The 16,235-nt window shown below is 42.1% G+C and overlaps 1 protein-coding gene across 1 annotated transcript in view; it reads right to left on the bottom strand.

The window, feature by feature from the left end:
- The window catches only part of SMU1 (SMU1 DNA replication regulator and spliceosomal factor), a 37,508-nt gene that overhangs the window by 13,682 nt on the left and 7,591 nt on the right, over window positions 1–16,235 (bottom strand). Inside the window, exons 4-8 of the mRNA XM_073636912.1 lie at window positions 12,373–12,483; window positions 10,732–10,860; window positions 9,700–9,819; window positions 8,454–8,570; window positions 4,169–4,296 (exon numbers count right to left, since the gene is read on the bottom strand). Of these exons, the coding sequence (XP_073493013.1) occupies window positions 4,169–4,296; window positions 8,454–8,570; window positions 9,700–9,819; window positions 10,732–10,860; window positions 12,373–12,483 (605 nt within the window). The remainder of the gene's footprint in view (window positions 1–4,168; window positions 4,297–8,453; window positions 8,571–9,699; window positions 9,820–10,731; window positions 10,861–12,372; window positions 12,484–16,235) is intronic.

Here is a 16,235-nt window from a genome sequence, read left to right as displayed (position 1 = left end):
GCCCCGAGGGTTTTCACAAAGGTGATGGCAACAGTTATGGCCATTCTTCAAACAAGGGGAATTGTAATCATCCCCTACCTCGACGACCTGTTAATCAAAGGCCCCACTTTAAGGGACTGTCTCCACAGTCTCCAGATCACCTTGAACACACTCTCCCGGTTAGGCTGGCTGATCAACACAGACAAATCCTCCCTGGTCCCATCCCAACGCTTAACCTTCCTAGGGATGCAGTTCGACACGACCCGTGCCCGACTCCTTCTCCCGAGGGAAAAGATAAACTCTCTACGACAAGGAATCCACATCCTCTTCGACCCAAGTCGGAGAGGATGTGGAGCAGCCATGGAGGCAGTTCCGTTTGCCCAGTTCCATACCCGGTCTCTTCAACTAGCCCTTCTCTCAGCTTGGGACAAGAATCCGTCATCTCTAGATCGACGCATCAGGTTACCTTGTCAAGTAAGATGGTCGCTAACCTGGTGGTCCCGCCCTTCTTCCTTCAGACCCGGGAGATCATTCCTTCCGCTTCGCTGGCAGGTAGTCATGACAGATGCCAGTCTCATCGGTTGGGGGGCAGTTTTTCTACAACACACGGTCCAGGGCCGGTGGAGTCCCCACGAAGTCTCCCTTCCCATCAACATTCGGTAGATAAGGGCGATTTACCTGGCGTTGCGTCAGTGGCAGAAGATCCTGGCAGGGTTCCCAGTCCGTGTACAAATCGGACAATGCCACGGGGAGGAACGCGCAGCAAGCCCGTTTTAAAAGAGGTGGCAAGAGTGCTTCTTTGGGCCGAGAAGACGGTCCCAGCAATCTCAGCAGTCCACATTCCAGGGGTCGACAACTGGGTGGCCGACTTCCTCAGTCGGCAGGGCCTCGCCTCAGGAGAATGGTCTCTCCATACCGAGGTGTTTCACCAAATCTGCCTACAGTGGGGCACGCCGGACGTCGACCTCATGGCATCCCGGTTAAACCACAAGGATTCCGTCCTTTGTAGCTCGGTCCCGAGATCCGCTAGCAATCGCCCAGGATGCGCTAGTCATATCATGGTCACAGTTCCAACTGCCCTATCTCTTTCCACCTCTACCTTTGATCCCTCGAGTCATCAAAAAGGTCAAGACAGAGGGAGTACCAGTTCTCCTAGCAGCTCCAGATTGGCCCAGACGCGTCTGGTACGCAGATCTGGTAAATCTGCTTGTCGACTCCCCCTGGAGACTACCAGACCGTCCGGACCTCCTCTCTCAGGGTCCTATTCTTCATCAGAGTTCTCGTTCTCTGAATGTCATGGTATGGCCGTTGAGGCCGCGGTGTTGAAGACGGCGGGCTTTACTGACAATGTCATTCAGACCCTAATTAACGCCAGAAAACCCGCTACCTCGCGCATATACCACAGGACTTGGAGAGCCTTTTTTCGTCACTGCGAACAGGATCAGCTGATCCCTATGTCTTTTTCTTTGCCAGTCATTTTGGCATTTCTTCAGTCTGGCCTAGAGGCGGGACTCTCTCTCAGCACTCTCAAGGGCCAAGTTTCGGCCTTGTCCATTCTATTCCAACGTAACTTAGCTAGCCGTCCTCAGGTCAGGATGTTTCTACAAGGGGTGGCCCACCTGGCGCCCTCCTATCGCCCTCCAGTGGAACCATGGGACCTTAATATGGTCCTAAACGTCCTACAACAGCCTCCGTTTGAACCCATTCAGGACATTCCAGCCTCTCTCCTTTCCTGGAAGATGGCTTTTCTGGTGGCTGTTACCTCTATTAGAAGGGTCGCAGAACTCGCAGCCCTCTCTTGTCGGTCGCCTTTTCTGGTATTCCATCAGGAAAAAGTAGTGCTCAGGCCGGTGCCTTCCTTTTTGCCAAAGGTGGTTTCCGCTTTTCACATTAATGAGGACATCGTTTTGCCTTCCTTTTGCCCTGCTCCAGTGCATCCACGGGAGAAGTCCCTGCACAAACTGGACCTGGTCAGAGCTCTACGTGTGTACCTTTCTAGAACGGCCTCCCTTCGGCGCTCGGATGCCCTTTTTGTCATCCCTGAGGGGCATCACAAGGGTCTCCCTGCTTCCAAGTCAACCATCGCCCGTTGGATACATTCGACCATCTTGGAGGCACATCGCATCTCGGGCAAACCTCCCCCTCCCGGAGTAAGGGCTCACTCCACCAGGGCGGTGGGGACCTCTTGGGTGGTCCGCCATCAGGCTGCGGCCTCTCAAATCTGTAAGGCCGCAACGTGGTCTTCTCTTCACACCTTTTCAAGGTTTTACAAGGTCCACACTTATTCTTCGGCTGATGCCAGTCTTGGACGGAAGGTCCTGCAGGCGGCAGTTGCCGCAGTCTGACCTAGTCTGTGACTATCTTCTGTTCTCCCACCCAAGGGACTGCTTTGGGACGTCCCATGGTCCTGTGTCCCCCAATGAAGCGATAGAGAAAGATGGATTTTTAGTACTCACCGTAAAATCTCTTTCTTGGAGCCTTCATTGGGGGATACAGCACCCTCCCTGTTTTTGGACATATGTCCAGTTGGCTCTGTTGGGCATCTCATTTAGTTTTAATGGTTGCGCCCGGTTGGGCATTGCATAGTTGGTTATTTTATGCTTCTCCTACTGCTCTAGCCACTAACTGGTGAGCTTGGTGCCTGTAGGCGGGTGTATACTGCGGAGGAGGAGCTATTTTCCTTTTTTTGCCTAGTGTCAACCTCCTAGCGACAGCAGCATACACCCATGATCCTGTGTCGCCCAATGAAGGCTCCAAGAAAGAGATTTTACGGTGAGTACCAAAAATCCCTCTTTTTCGGGATCTGAGGCCGGGTGAGGGCTTATTTTTTTGCGCGCCGAGCTGATATTTTTATTGATACCATTTTGGGATAGAGATGATGTTTTGATCGCCCATTATTGCAATGATGCGGCGACCAAAAAACGAATTCTGGTGTTTTGATTTTTCTTCTCGTAACGCCGTTTACCAATTGGATTCATTCTTGGTTTATATTGATAGGGTGATTCTGAAAGTGGCGATACCAAACTTGTATTTTTCTTTTTCTTTATTGTTTTATTTTGAATGCTGCAAAAGAGGGGGGGGGGGGTGATTTGAACTTTTATATTTTGTAATATTTATAAAAATTTTTTTTTTTTTTTTTTTTTTTACACTTTTTAATTGCTTCAATAGTCTCCATGAGAGACTAGAATCTGCAATCTTCTGATTGCTTGTGCTGCACATGGCAAGGCTTCAGCCCTTCTATGTGTTGCAGAAATGCTCATCTGGTATGAACGCCAACCGCTGGGTGGTGCTCATAGCAGACCGGCTATGACAACCACAGGGGTCTCTTGCAGACCCCGGGTTGTCATGCCAACCCGTGATGGGCCGGTCTAATGACGCGCTTCCCGTGCGGCCATGTTAAATGCCGCTGACTGAGTTGGACAGCGGCATTTAACATGTTAACAGCCGCGGGTGGATCGCTATTCCATCTGTGGCTGTTAGGGGCACATGACAGCTTATCAGATCAGCTGTCATGTGCCTGAAAACATACGGGCTCAGCGCTGGAGCCTGCATGGACATGACCTATGATGTATGGATACGTCATAGGTCGTGAAGGGGTAAAGTTGCTGGGAGTGGCAATCGTACACGGGTGGCTGAGTCCAACACTAAGCCAGAATTACTTTTTTACACATTTTGCCCTTTTAAAGAATAAAAATAGTCTATAATAGAAATGTAGCCATAAAACCATTCTTGGTCCTCAAGAAGTTCAACTGGATACGACAAAGTTTTCAATGGATCTGCGACAAATTAGTAAAAAAACAAAAGTTCTTCAGTACAATAAATTTCACTACATAATTACTTTCTAAAAGTTATGGTCAGCAGTGCAGGTGGATAGTGGTACTCAGTGGTAGGAGGGATATCTAGACAATAATGCACCAATAACCACAGCAATCCTTAGCTGCAGTGAAGAAAAGTTACTGGTCTGTTATTGATCTGTCAGCATGTCATGTCATGTCATGGGTACCCAAAATAAATAATGGGAGGGCCGAAACGTTTGCAATCTTGTAAAGCGTGGAAGCATTCTTTAATTTCTTCAGCTTCTAGCCTTTTCAAATTTTCTTGGACATGTTTTAGGACTACTCAAACAGTTATAAGCATAATCTTGGAATAGTGATGTTGGGGGTTTGAAAGCTGGAAAACAGTAGCTTACCTGATAGTCTGGTCAAACGAAGCACTGAGGATCTGACTACTGTCTTTTGAGAAACTAAGGCAAGTGACACCTTTACTGTGAGCACGTTCAAACCTCCTCAAACACTGTCCGCTCTGAATTTTCCACACCTGAGAAAGCAAAATAGAGTAACTTTCTCTTGTATCATCATCCCACATGATTATCAAACTTTGAACTTCTATGTTACACTCACTTCCCTGCAGACCTCCATAAGTATGTAAAATGTGGGTTGAAGCTGTGAGATGGGCATTTAGATGGCTGTGTGAAGTTGCTGGATATTGGCAGGAACTTGATCACACTGTCGTATAAGCCGATCCAGAGCATCCCAAACATGCTCAATGGGTGACATGTCCGATGAGTATGCTGGCCATGCAAGAACTTCACATAGCTATTGAAGTGGAGTAGAGCAACATTGCACAGGCCACAATCAACAACCTGATCAACTCTATACGAAGGAGATGTGATGCACTGCGTGATGCAAATGGGGGTTACACCGGATACTGACTGGTTTTCTGACCCTCCTCCAATACTGTAAATCTGCACATTTAGACTGTGCTTTTATTGTGGCCGGCCTAAGGCACACCTGTGCACTAATTCTGCCGTCTGGTCAGCATCTGTATATGTCACACCTGCAAAGGAGAAGAGCTCACTAACAGATTTAGACAAATCTGTGAACGATATTTGAGGGAAAAAGGCCTTTTGTGTACATAGAAAAATGAAAGCAAAAACAAAAGTGTTGCAGTAATATTTTTGTTTATATATAACCATACATACGATTACAATGACATGCGATTTATAAGGTTCTTTTATGTTTTGCTACTATCACACACTAAGTGTTTTTTTTTTTGTATAACAGTTTTTTCATCACCATATTCTGAGAGCTGTAACTTATTTTTCTGCCGAATGAGCCAATTTTGTACCTTTTTTTTTTTTTTTTTTTTTACATATAACTTTTTGATCGCTATTTATTCAATTTGTGTGTCAGTATAATGAAAAGCTAAATTTTTGGCATGTTTTTCATAATTTTTTTTATGGTGTTTGCGGTTCGGAATTAATAGTTCGAGTTATATTTCGGGTTGTTCGGAATGCGGCAATACCAATTTTATTTATTTTTATTTTATCGCAAACACTGTTTTTAATGGCGATTTTTTGCTATAATAAATTTTATTTAACTTTCTTTTTACTTTTTCATTTTGTTCCATTGTGGAACATGAATATTTTTTACTGTGATCACGTACTGCAGTGCATGAGACCTGTCAGTATCTCACTGACCCTGCCTGTTAGATCCAGCTATAAGCGGGTCTAACAGTCCACCATACCCTGGGGTCATCAGATGACTTCGGGGTACCATAGCAACCATCGGCCCTGCAATTACGATCGTGGGTGTGTGTGGGGGGGGGGGGGACTGATGCGGTCAAAGAGGGTCTTTTAACCACTTTGATACTGCTGTTCCGATTTACAGAGGTATTTAAGGGGTTAATCCGCTCCGATCGGTTCCAGAACCGGTCGGGGCCAATGTCGCAGGGTGTCACTCGCGAGATTTTTGCCTGCTGTGGGGGAGCTATTTACTTATTCCTCAGACAAAAAAGGGGGTGTACTAGGCACAGCTTTATAATGAAACAGGGAGGGGTGCTACAGGCTGCCTTGCAAGAGAAGTACATGGTATATAGAGACAAAAATGCCACAGGTATTGAATCCGTGCACACCTGAAGTATGAACTAATTATATCAAATTTTATAAAGCATATATTTGAAAGAACAAAAGCAGCTACACAAAACAATTACTAAAAACATTTAAAATATCTTGGCAAGTGCAAGGGTAGAATTGCCCATTGCACCAGGCATGTATATACAGTTGTGCTCAAAAGTTTACATACCCCGGCAGAATTTTTCCTTTCTAGGCCAGTTCAGAGAATATGAATGATAAAAAAAAAACTCTCTCTCCACTCATGGTTATTGGTTGGGTGAAGCCATTTATTGTCAAACTAATGTGTTTTCTCTTTTTAAATCTTAATGACAACCAAAATCATCCAAATGACCCTCATCAAAAGTTCACATACCCCAGTTCTTAATATCGTGTGTATTGCCCCCTCTACCATCAATGACAGCTTGAAGTCTTTTGTGGTAGTTGTGGATGAGGTTTTTTATTTTCTCAGATGGTAAAGCTGCCCATTCTTCTTGGCAAAAAGCCTCCAGTTCCTGTAAATTCCTGGGCTGTCTAGCATGAACTGCGCGCTTGAGATCTCCCCAGAGTGGCTAAATGATATTGAGGTCAGGAGACTGAGATGGCCACTCCAGAACCTTCACTTTGTTCTGCTATAGCCAATGACAGGTCAACTTGGTCTTGTGTTTTCGATCGTTGTCATGTTGGAACGTCCAAGTACGTCCCATGCGCAGCTTCCGGGCTGATGAGTGCAAATTTGCCTCCAGTATTTGCTGATAACGTGCTGCATTCATCTTTCCTTCAACTTTTACCAAGTTTCCTGTGCCTTTGTAGCTCACATATCCCCAAAACATCAGCGATCCACCTCTGTAAATACAGATCAGCCCGGGTAAGGCATAAGTGCAACTGAGCTCCCTTTTACATGGAGGCAGAGCAGAAGACAATCTACTTTTACAATTTACAACAGCTGGTCTACCTAGCATGTGGTACCAAAACCTATAGAGGTGCGTTCCGCCTCATTGCCGAAGGAGAGCACGCCCAGCTCAACCAAATCCAGCGTGCGTTCCACCATCCGATAACATATAGCAATCTAACCGTTTAGCGCTTGCGTACCATCACATGGGCACTGTGAAGCCCATATGTGTCCCTTGACTTTGTGATTATCATAATACATGCCCATTGGCACCTTTTTTACCTTACCCCCGTTTCCTCTTCTACCCATGTTCTGTAATATACTGTGCCTTTAAATTGTGATTGGCGGCGTTACATTGAATTGCGGCTTGCGTTCCACGATGGTAGAATGCACACGTGGTATACACGCCACTTCCGACCGGAAGTGGCATCTTCTGTGTTCCGATACTCTTGGCCGACGGTGTGCATTGAACACTGTGACTACTCGATTCGCACGTCATATCCTGACGGAAGTGACGCCGCTTGCGTTCCACTGCTATAGGACGGTGGAACGCACGCTGGATTTGGTCGAGCTGGGCGTGCGCTCCTCCGGCAATGACAGGCGGAAAGCACCTCCACAGGTTGTGGTATGACATGCTAGGTAGATAATCTACTTTTACAATTTACAACAACGGTCTTCTGCTCTGCCTCCATATAAAAGGGAGTTCAGTTGCACTTGTGCCTTATCCCTGACACAGCTGCCAGCCGGCAGCGATACGTGTAGGGTCTCTCTCTTGCAGCAGGTAAACCTCATTGGTCTCTCTTATTGTTGCATACAGTTCAACCTTCTTTTTAATATGAATACTTACCTATCTTGATGTTATTGTGATCTCTTGCATAGACCTATTATGATGCATACGTTTGCTTAGTGACTTCCCAACACTATGTGTACTGTTAATATCTGTATTTAGGCCATATTTCATGTATAATGCGATTTTCTATAGCCGACCTGACCTGCATTTAATATATCTATATACATGCCTGCTGCAAGTTGCAATGGGCAACTCTACCTTTGCACTTGCCAAGATATTTTAAAGGTTTTTAGTAATTGTTTTGTGTAGCTGCTTTGTTCTTTCAAATATAGGCTTAATAAAATTTGATATAATTAATTCATACTTTGGGTGTGCACGGATTCAATGCCTGTGTTTTTTTCGCCTCTATATACCATGTACTTATTCCTCATTGCTGTTTTAAAAACTGCATACAAGCATAACCACAAAAATGTATGCTGTTTTGAAGGGAAAGGGTAGTCGCACCAAATACTGATATGGTTTAGATTTCTCTTTTGTTCAATCACTTTTTTTTATCAAATAACAAAATCCAAAAACTATTAAAACACTTCTATTTTTCAAAGCATTCTTACTTTGTAGCATTTTTTCACACCTGCCTAAACTTTTGCAAAGTAATGTAGATTCCGTTATGCTCAAATATAAAAGATGTCACTGAAGCCGGACTCAGACTGCTGTTATTCAACCATCCAAGTGTTCTTCAGTCATTGAACCATCAAGAAAAAGAAAAAAGGTAAAAAGTTGATATATGGAATTCATAGAAACTTTAGTTACGGTCAGTTTCCCTTCATATCTCTACATTATATAATGCAAATATATGTGAAGAAAAAATGGAAGCTCACATAATTAATATAAAATAATTGTACCTTAATTTTACCATCTTGTGCTCCTGTCGCTAACATTTCAGTATCTCTACTAAAGCACATGCACAATACAGCATCATCCATCATCATGAAGTTATCTTGTGCTTGATACTTCAAATCCTAAAAAGACAGTGTAACAGAAAACTATGAGTATTACATGATCAGCTTTTATCATCTGAAAGCCACAATGTAGAAGTTTATCCCCGGCAGCAGTGTATTAAGGGCTCCTAAAAATGAATGAATTTCTGGCTGGAAATAGAAATTTTACAATAAATGCATAAAAAAAATACGGAGCCGCTCCTCCAATCTTCAGCTCCTGTCACACTGATCGGTCTAGGCCTGTGTTATAGGAGTCTGCTTTAAAAGGGGTTGTCCCAAGAACAAAGTACATTTTATTCAGTGTTGTTCTGTCTGTATACTCTTTTTCTCCCTCCCTGCCCAGGAGATGTGGTATGATCAGACCATGTTCCTGCACGGTCAGACACAGCCATTACACAGTACACAGCCATTACACAGTACACAGCAGGGACACATTTATAAGATTATCTCAGAACAGGAACATTTTTTAAACACATCCAATTGTGGAACTCCTTTTTATTACAAGATCTATTGATTAAAATATACTTTTACGTGCTTTTACGTTCACTTTACTATAGTCTTGCAGGGGCTGGCCTTGGTGGTCGGTGATGTAACCAGGGCTGTGGAGTCGGTAAGCCAAACCTCCGACTCCTCAATTTCCATGACACTGACTCCGACTCCCTCATACATGGCTCATGTTTAAGTGATAAATTTACTGTAGCGCAGATTCATCTCAGCTAGAAGTCTAGACCCTTAGATCAGGAATAGGACATTTCATAGCTTTCCCAAGTTCTTATGAAAAAATATTCCCCACAAACTGCATTGAACTACTGTACCCAATTTATTATATATTTTAGGAGTCGGTCCATTTTATAACAACTCCGATTCCACGACTCCAACTCCACAGCCCTGGATGTAACAATGGACTAATGAATCACAATTCACTATCAGGTAATCTGGTGAACACATCTGCATTTGGTAGCTGTCTAGAGGGGAATGCAGAAGTTCTACTGTGAAAGCCACTGCCTGAGCAGTCATCTATGTCTGTTCAGCTGTACAGGGGCCACAACTAGATATGTCCCCCTCACATAGACTATTTCAATCACAATCATGTGAACAGAACCCTTATTTCCTTATTTTAATAAAGCAAAACTTATTTTTATATACTTGCCTTTCTTATTTTTCCCGTTGTGAAGTTCCACACCTCAATAAATCCATCCACTGACCCAGTCACCAAATACTGACCATCAGGTGAAAAGCGGGCACATTCAACATGCGATTTCTGACCAAACTGTAAAGACGAGAGTAAAAGGCAAATTTCAATAAATTTGTAAACCAATGACAACCCATTTTGGACTTGATTGATCTATCTATGCACACATATACACACACAAACATACATACAAACAATACTATACATATTTTCCATTGAAGAAAGCTGCAGTACATTACTTATAGCATGTAAAGTGGATTTATTAATTATAGGTGGAATAATAGACTGTTCCAGCCATTCAGTATTAGTAAATCGGACAATAAAAAGGCATATTGTAACAGGGAAAATTTTTCATCATAGGTTTAGGCAAGGAATGAGTGTTTTTTTTTTTTTTTTTTTTAAATATTCAGACAATATACAAGGTAATAAAAAAGGATAGTGCAAAATACTAGCCTCAGTATTCATAAGTGAGAGAACAGAACACAAATGTATTAACAGGAGCAGACACATTATCTAAGTTTTATCTATACATTAAAAATGTTCATAGTGATTTCCACTGGTGACATCGCAGATGACCAGGCAGTAGTCCACATGCTTCCCCGCATATCCTTGGATAAGGACTCCACTGTCTTAGGGCAATTCACCAATGTTGCGCTGGCCTCCAAGACTGCCAGATCCATCTGGCAATCTTGACTCAATGGTTTGATTTAGTTCTCTTTATCTACTTTTAGGACTTGTGTGAAAATCAGATTATTTTTAGGTCATATTTATGCAGAAATATGGAAAATTCTGACGGATACACAAACTTTCAAGCACGAGTGTATATGCTGTTTTTATATTCACTTTTGTCAGCTGCAGTTTTTCTATGTTCAAGAGACTTGGAGACACAATACAGTCAGGTCATGAGAAACACAGTCGACTCATAACACACAGTGGGGACATTGCAAAGCACAAAAAGAGCAGCATTACAATATACATTCATTGCTTTACCTTTATGTGTCTGCTCAGTTGTGTAGGGAATTTTTCTTCCTCTACATCCTTCACAGCCGCTTTACCACGGAACAAATCAATGGTCATTCCTGGAGGTAACAGTCCCTGATGCTGCTGCCATTTTAAAGCCTGGAAAAGAGAGAATTTGTGAAACAAGACTTCCTTTGCCGTCTATATGCCTGAAGTACTACACAAAACAGATATAACACCCTTTCTTCTCCTGGCTTAAGACACAGAGGTGATCATCAGGTGTCCAAATACTTCTGGATGTACACATGTGGTCAAAATTGTTGGTACCCCTCGTTTAATGAAAGAAAAACCCACAATGGTCACAGAAATAACTTGAATCTGACAAAAGTAATAAATTAAAAATCTTTGAAAATGAACAAATGAAAGTCAGACATTGCTTTTCAACCCTGATTTCACAGAATTTAAAAAAAAATTAAACTCATGAAATAGGCCTGGACAGAAATGATTGTACCCTTAACTTAATATTTTGTTGAACAACCTTTTGAGACAATCACTGCAATCAAACGATTCCTGTAACTGTCAATGAGACTTCTGCACCTCTCGACAGGTATTTTGGCCCACTCCTCATGAGTAAACTGCTCCAGTTGTCTCGTGTTTGAAGTTTGCCTTTTCCAGATGGCATGTTTCAGCTCTTTCCAAAGATGCTCAATAGGATTTAGGTCAGGGCTCATAGAAGGCCACTTCAGAATAGTCCAATGTTTTCCTCTTAGCCATTCTTGGGTCATTATCCTGTTGCAAGACCCATGACCTGCGACTGAGACCAAGCTTTCTGACACTGGGCAGCACATTTCTCTCTAGAATCCATTGATAGTCTTGAGATTTCATTATACCCTGCACAGATTCAAGACACCCTGTGCCAGATGCAGCAAAGCAGCCCCAGAACAGAACAGAGCCTCCTCCATGTTTCACAGTAGGGACAGTGTTCTTTCCTTCATATGCTTCATTTTTCCATCTGTGAACATAGAGCTGATGTGCCTTGCCAAAAACTTCCATTTTTGTCTCATCTGTCCATAGGACATTCTCCCAGAAGCTTTGTCGCTTGTCAACATGTAGTTTGGCAAATTCCAGTCTGGCTTTTTTATATATTTTTTTTCAACAATGGTGTTCTCCTTGGCCGTCTTGGAGATGGTCTTATAACCTTTACGTTTAACATGCTTTTCTATAATTTTCTTTCTAATCTCCTGAGACAACTCTTTCCTTTGCTTCCTCTGGTCCATGTTGCGTGTGGTACACACCATGTCACCAAACAGCACATTGAGTATCTGTAGACCTATATACAGGCCCACTGACTGATTACAAGATTGTAGACATCTGTGATACTAATTAGTGGACACAACTTGATTTAACAAGTCCCTTTTGTCACATTATCTGTTATTTTCAGAGGTACCATCATTTCTGTCCAGGCCTATTTCATGAGTTTAATTTTTTTTTAAATTCTGTGGAAGCAGGGTTGAAAAGCAATGTCTGACTTTCATTTGTTAATTTTCATAGATTTTTAATTTATTATTACTTTTGTCAGATTCAAGTTATTTCTGTGACCATTGTGGGTCCAACTGAAAAAATGAAAAAAATAAATAAATAAAAAATTGCCTCTAGTTATTATTTGCTTACCTGCCCCAGCAAAGCCATGAGACGAGATGGAGGTACCACACTCACTTCACCTGCAAGAGCTTGGGCTATCGCTGCTCTTCTTTTCTCTTTGCTGCTGCCATCTGGATATGCCTGTAGGAATCATAAAAATTCATCCAAGTTCAGAAAATGCATAAGGAGCAAAATTCAACATTTTTTTTGCAAAAAAATGCACTCTCCTTTTTTTTAAGTCTTTATTATTCATTTGACACAGTTAGAAAAATGTCAACTCTTTAACGACTTATTACATATATTTTCATTAGAGATCACTAAGACATTTAAGAATCTTGATCAGCAGCTGAGCCACCATCATACCAAGCAGATGCTGGCTGAGTAGCATAGCTGGCATATGCTGCGACCGGAGCAGTTTATGCATTTAAAGGGGTATTCCCATCTCAAAGATCCTATCCCAATATGCAGTAGGTGTAATGAAAACCGTATTAGCAAATACTTTCAATTAGAAATATAGTGTAGTTCTTCTGATTAGCCATGTTGCTTACCCCATGTGCAGGCATTGCAGTAGCTTAGGTATCCATGGTTACGACCACTAACAGCTGTCACTATATGAGTGGTCGTAACAATGGATACCCAAGCTACTGCAATGGCCTGCATATGGGGTAAGCAACATAGCTAATCAGAAGAACTATACTACATTTTTAATTGAAGGTATTTGCTAATACTGGTATCATTACACCTACTACATAAGGGGATATAATCTTGAAGATGGAAATACCCCTTTAAATGCTGCTGTAAATCTCTGCCCACCTTCTCACCCCTGTGATCACAGAGAACTCATGGGATACCATAGGAGTCGGGGGCCTGATGAAAGTCCCCATCACTTCCATTTTGGCCCTTCTTTAAAGCTCGGCCACAGGAGACACTGCATTAGGAGAACCACAACTTTGCTGTATACTGCAATACTGTAGTAGGAAGTATAATCGTTCAAACAATTGCAAGTTCCCCTAAGGGGGACTAAAAATAAAGTGAAAAAAATAAAATAATATATGTAGGTTTAAAAGATGTAAAGAAAAAAAATAAACCTAACAATTTTAAATTACCTCCTTTTTGCCCATTAAAAATATAGCAATTGAAAAAAAAAAACAAAAAAAAACATTTAATTTCAAAATAAATAAAAAAGAAAGAAATGCAGCTTTTCATTCGCCGTACTGCCCCCAAAAATTCAGTAAACAGCAATCAAAATGCAATCAGCCCAGACAATAAAAAACAAGCCCTAATAAGGCTTCACGGATGGAAAAATAAAGTTACTGGTCTGAGAAAATGGCAACACAAACACACACATATACAGTACAGACCAAAAGTTTGGACACACCTTCTCATTTAAAGATTTTTCTGTATTTTCATGACTATGAAAATTGTACATTAACACTGAAGGCATCAAAACTATGAATTAACACATGTGGAATTATATACTTAACAAAAAAGTGTGAAAGAACTGAAAATATTTCTGATATTCTAGGTTCTTCAAAGTAGCCACCTTTTGCTTTGATGACTGCTTTGCACACTCTTGGCATTCTCTTGATGAGCTTCAAGAGGTAGTCACCGGAAATGGTCTTCCAACAATCTTGAAGTTCACAGAGATGCTTAGCACTTGTTGGCCCTTTTGCCTTCACTCTGTGGTCCAGCTCACCCCAAACCATCTCGATTGGGTTCAGGTCTGGTGGCTGTGGAGGCCAGGTCATCTGGCATAGCACCCCATCACTCTCCGTCTTGGTCAAATAGCCCTTACACAGCCTGGAGGTGTGTTTGAGGTCATTGTCCTGTTGAAAAATAAATGATGGTCCAACTAAACGCAAACCGGATGGAATAGCATGCCGCTGCAAGATGCTGTGGTAGCCATGCTGGTTCAGTATGCCTTCAATTTTGAATAAATCCGCAACAGTGTCACCAGCAAAGCACCCCCACACCATCACACCTCCTCCTCCATGCTTCACGGTGGGAACCAGGCATGTAGAGTCCATCCGTTCACCTTTTCTGCATCACACAAAGACACGGTGGTTGGAACCAAAGATCTCAAATTTGGACTCATCAGACCAAAGCACAGATTTCCACTGGTCTAATGTCCATTCCTTGTGTTCTTTAGCCCAAACTAGTCTCTTCTGCTTGTTGCCTGTCCTTAGCAGTGGTTTCATAGCAGCTATTTTACCATGAAGGCCTGCTGCACAAAGTCTCCTCTTAACAGTTGTTGAAGAGATGTGTCTGCTTCTAGAACTCTGTGTGGCATTGACCTGGTCTCTAATCTGAGCTGCTGTTAACCTGCGATTTCTGAGGCTGGTGACTCGGATAAACTTGGTCTTCCTTTCCTGGGGCGGTCCTCATGTGAGCCAGTTTCTTTGTAGCGCTTGATGGTTTTTGCAACTGCACTTGGGGACACTATCAAAGTTTTCCCAATTTTTCAGACTGGCTGACCTTCATTTCTTAAAGTAATGATGGCCACTCGTTTTTCTTTACTTAGAATTTGTATTATGGCAATAAAAAAGCAGCTAACAGTCTATTCAGTAGGACTATCAGCTGTGTATCCACCAGACTTCTGCACAACACAATTGATGGTCCCAACACCATTTATAAGGCAAGAAATCCCACTTATTAACCCCTTTACAACCCAAGGTAGTTTGCACGTTAATGAGCAGGCCAATTATTGCAATTCTGACCACTGTCACTTTATGAGGTAATTACTCTGGAACGCTTCAACGGATCCCCCTGATTCTGAGATTGTTTTTACGTGACATATTGTACTTCATGATTGTGGTAAAATTTCTTCGCTATCACTTGCGTTTATTTGTGAAAAAAACGGAAATTGGGTGAAAATTTTGCAATTTTCAAAATTTGAATTTTTATGCCCTTAAATCAGAGCGATATGTCACACAAAAGAGTTAATAAATAACATTTCCCACATGTCTACTTTACATCAGCACAATTTTGGAACCAAATTTTTTTTTTTTATTGGGGAGCTATAAGAGTTAAAAGTTGACCAGCGATTTCTCATTTTTCCAACAAAATTTACAAAACCATTTTTTTTAGGGACCACATCATATTTAAAGTCACTTTGAGGGGTCTTTATGACAGAAAATACCCAAAAGTGACACCATTCTAAAAACTGCACCCCTCAAAGTGCTCAAAACCACATTCAAGAGCTTTACTAACCCTTCAGGTGCTTCACAGGAATTTTTGGAATGTGGAAGAAAAAAATTAACATTAACTTTTTTCACAAAAATGTTACTTTAGACCCAATTTTTTTTTATTTTCGCAGGGGTAACAGGAAAAAATGGACCCCAAAATTTGTTGTGCAATTTCTCCTGAGTAAGCAGATACCCCATATGTGGGGGAAAAGCACTGTTTGGGCGCACGGCATGGCTCGGAAGGGAAGGAGCGCCATTTGACTTTTTGATTGTAAAATTTGCTTGAATAATTAGCGGACGCCATGTTGCATTTGGGGAGCCCCTGATGTGCCTAAACAGTGGAAACCCCCCACAAGTGACACCATTTTGGAAACTAGACCCATCATGGAACTTATCTAGATGTGTGGTGAGCACCTTGAACCCCCAGGTGCTTCACAGAAGTTTATAACATGGAGCCGTAAAAATAAAATGTTCACATTTTTCCAACAAAAATATTTTTTCAGCCCCCACTTTTGCATTTTCATAAGGTTAACAGAAGAAATTGCACTATGCAGTTTGTTGTGCAATTTCTCCCGAGTAAGCAGATACCCCATATGTGGGGGAAAAGCACTGTTTGGGCGCACGGCAGGGTTCAGAAGAGAAGGAGAGCCATTTGACTTTTTGATTGTAAAATTTGCTTGAATAATTAGCGGATGTGCCCCTGATGTG

This window comes from Phyllobates terribilis, unplaced genomic scaffold (genome assembly GCF_046119375.1).
Source record: "Phyllobates terribilis strain yellow unplaced genomic scaffold, ASM4611937v1 Scaffold_1__5_contigs__length_1240528914, whole genome shotgun sequence".
NCBI lineage: Eukaryota > Metazoa > Chordata > Amphibia > Anura > Dendrobatidae > Phyllobates > Phyllobates terribilis.
Note: the sequence above shows the minus strand (reverse complement) of the source record. Positions and strands in the feature narration are given on the sequence as shown.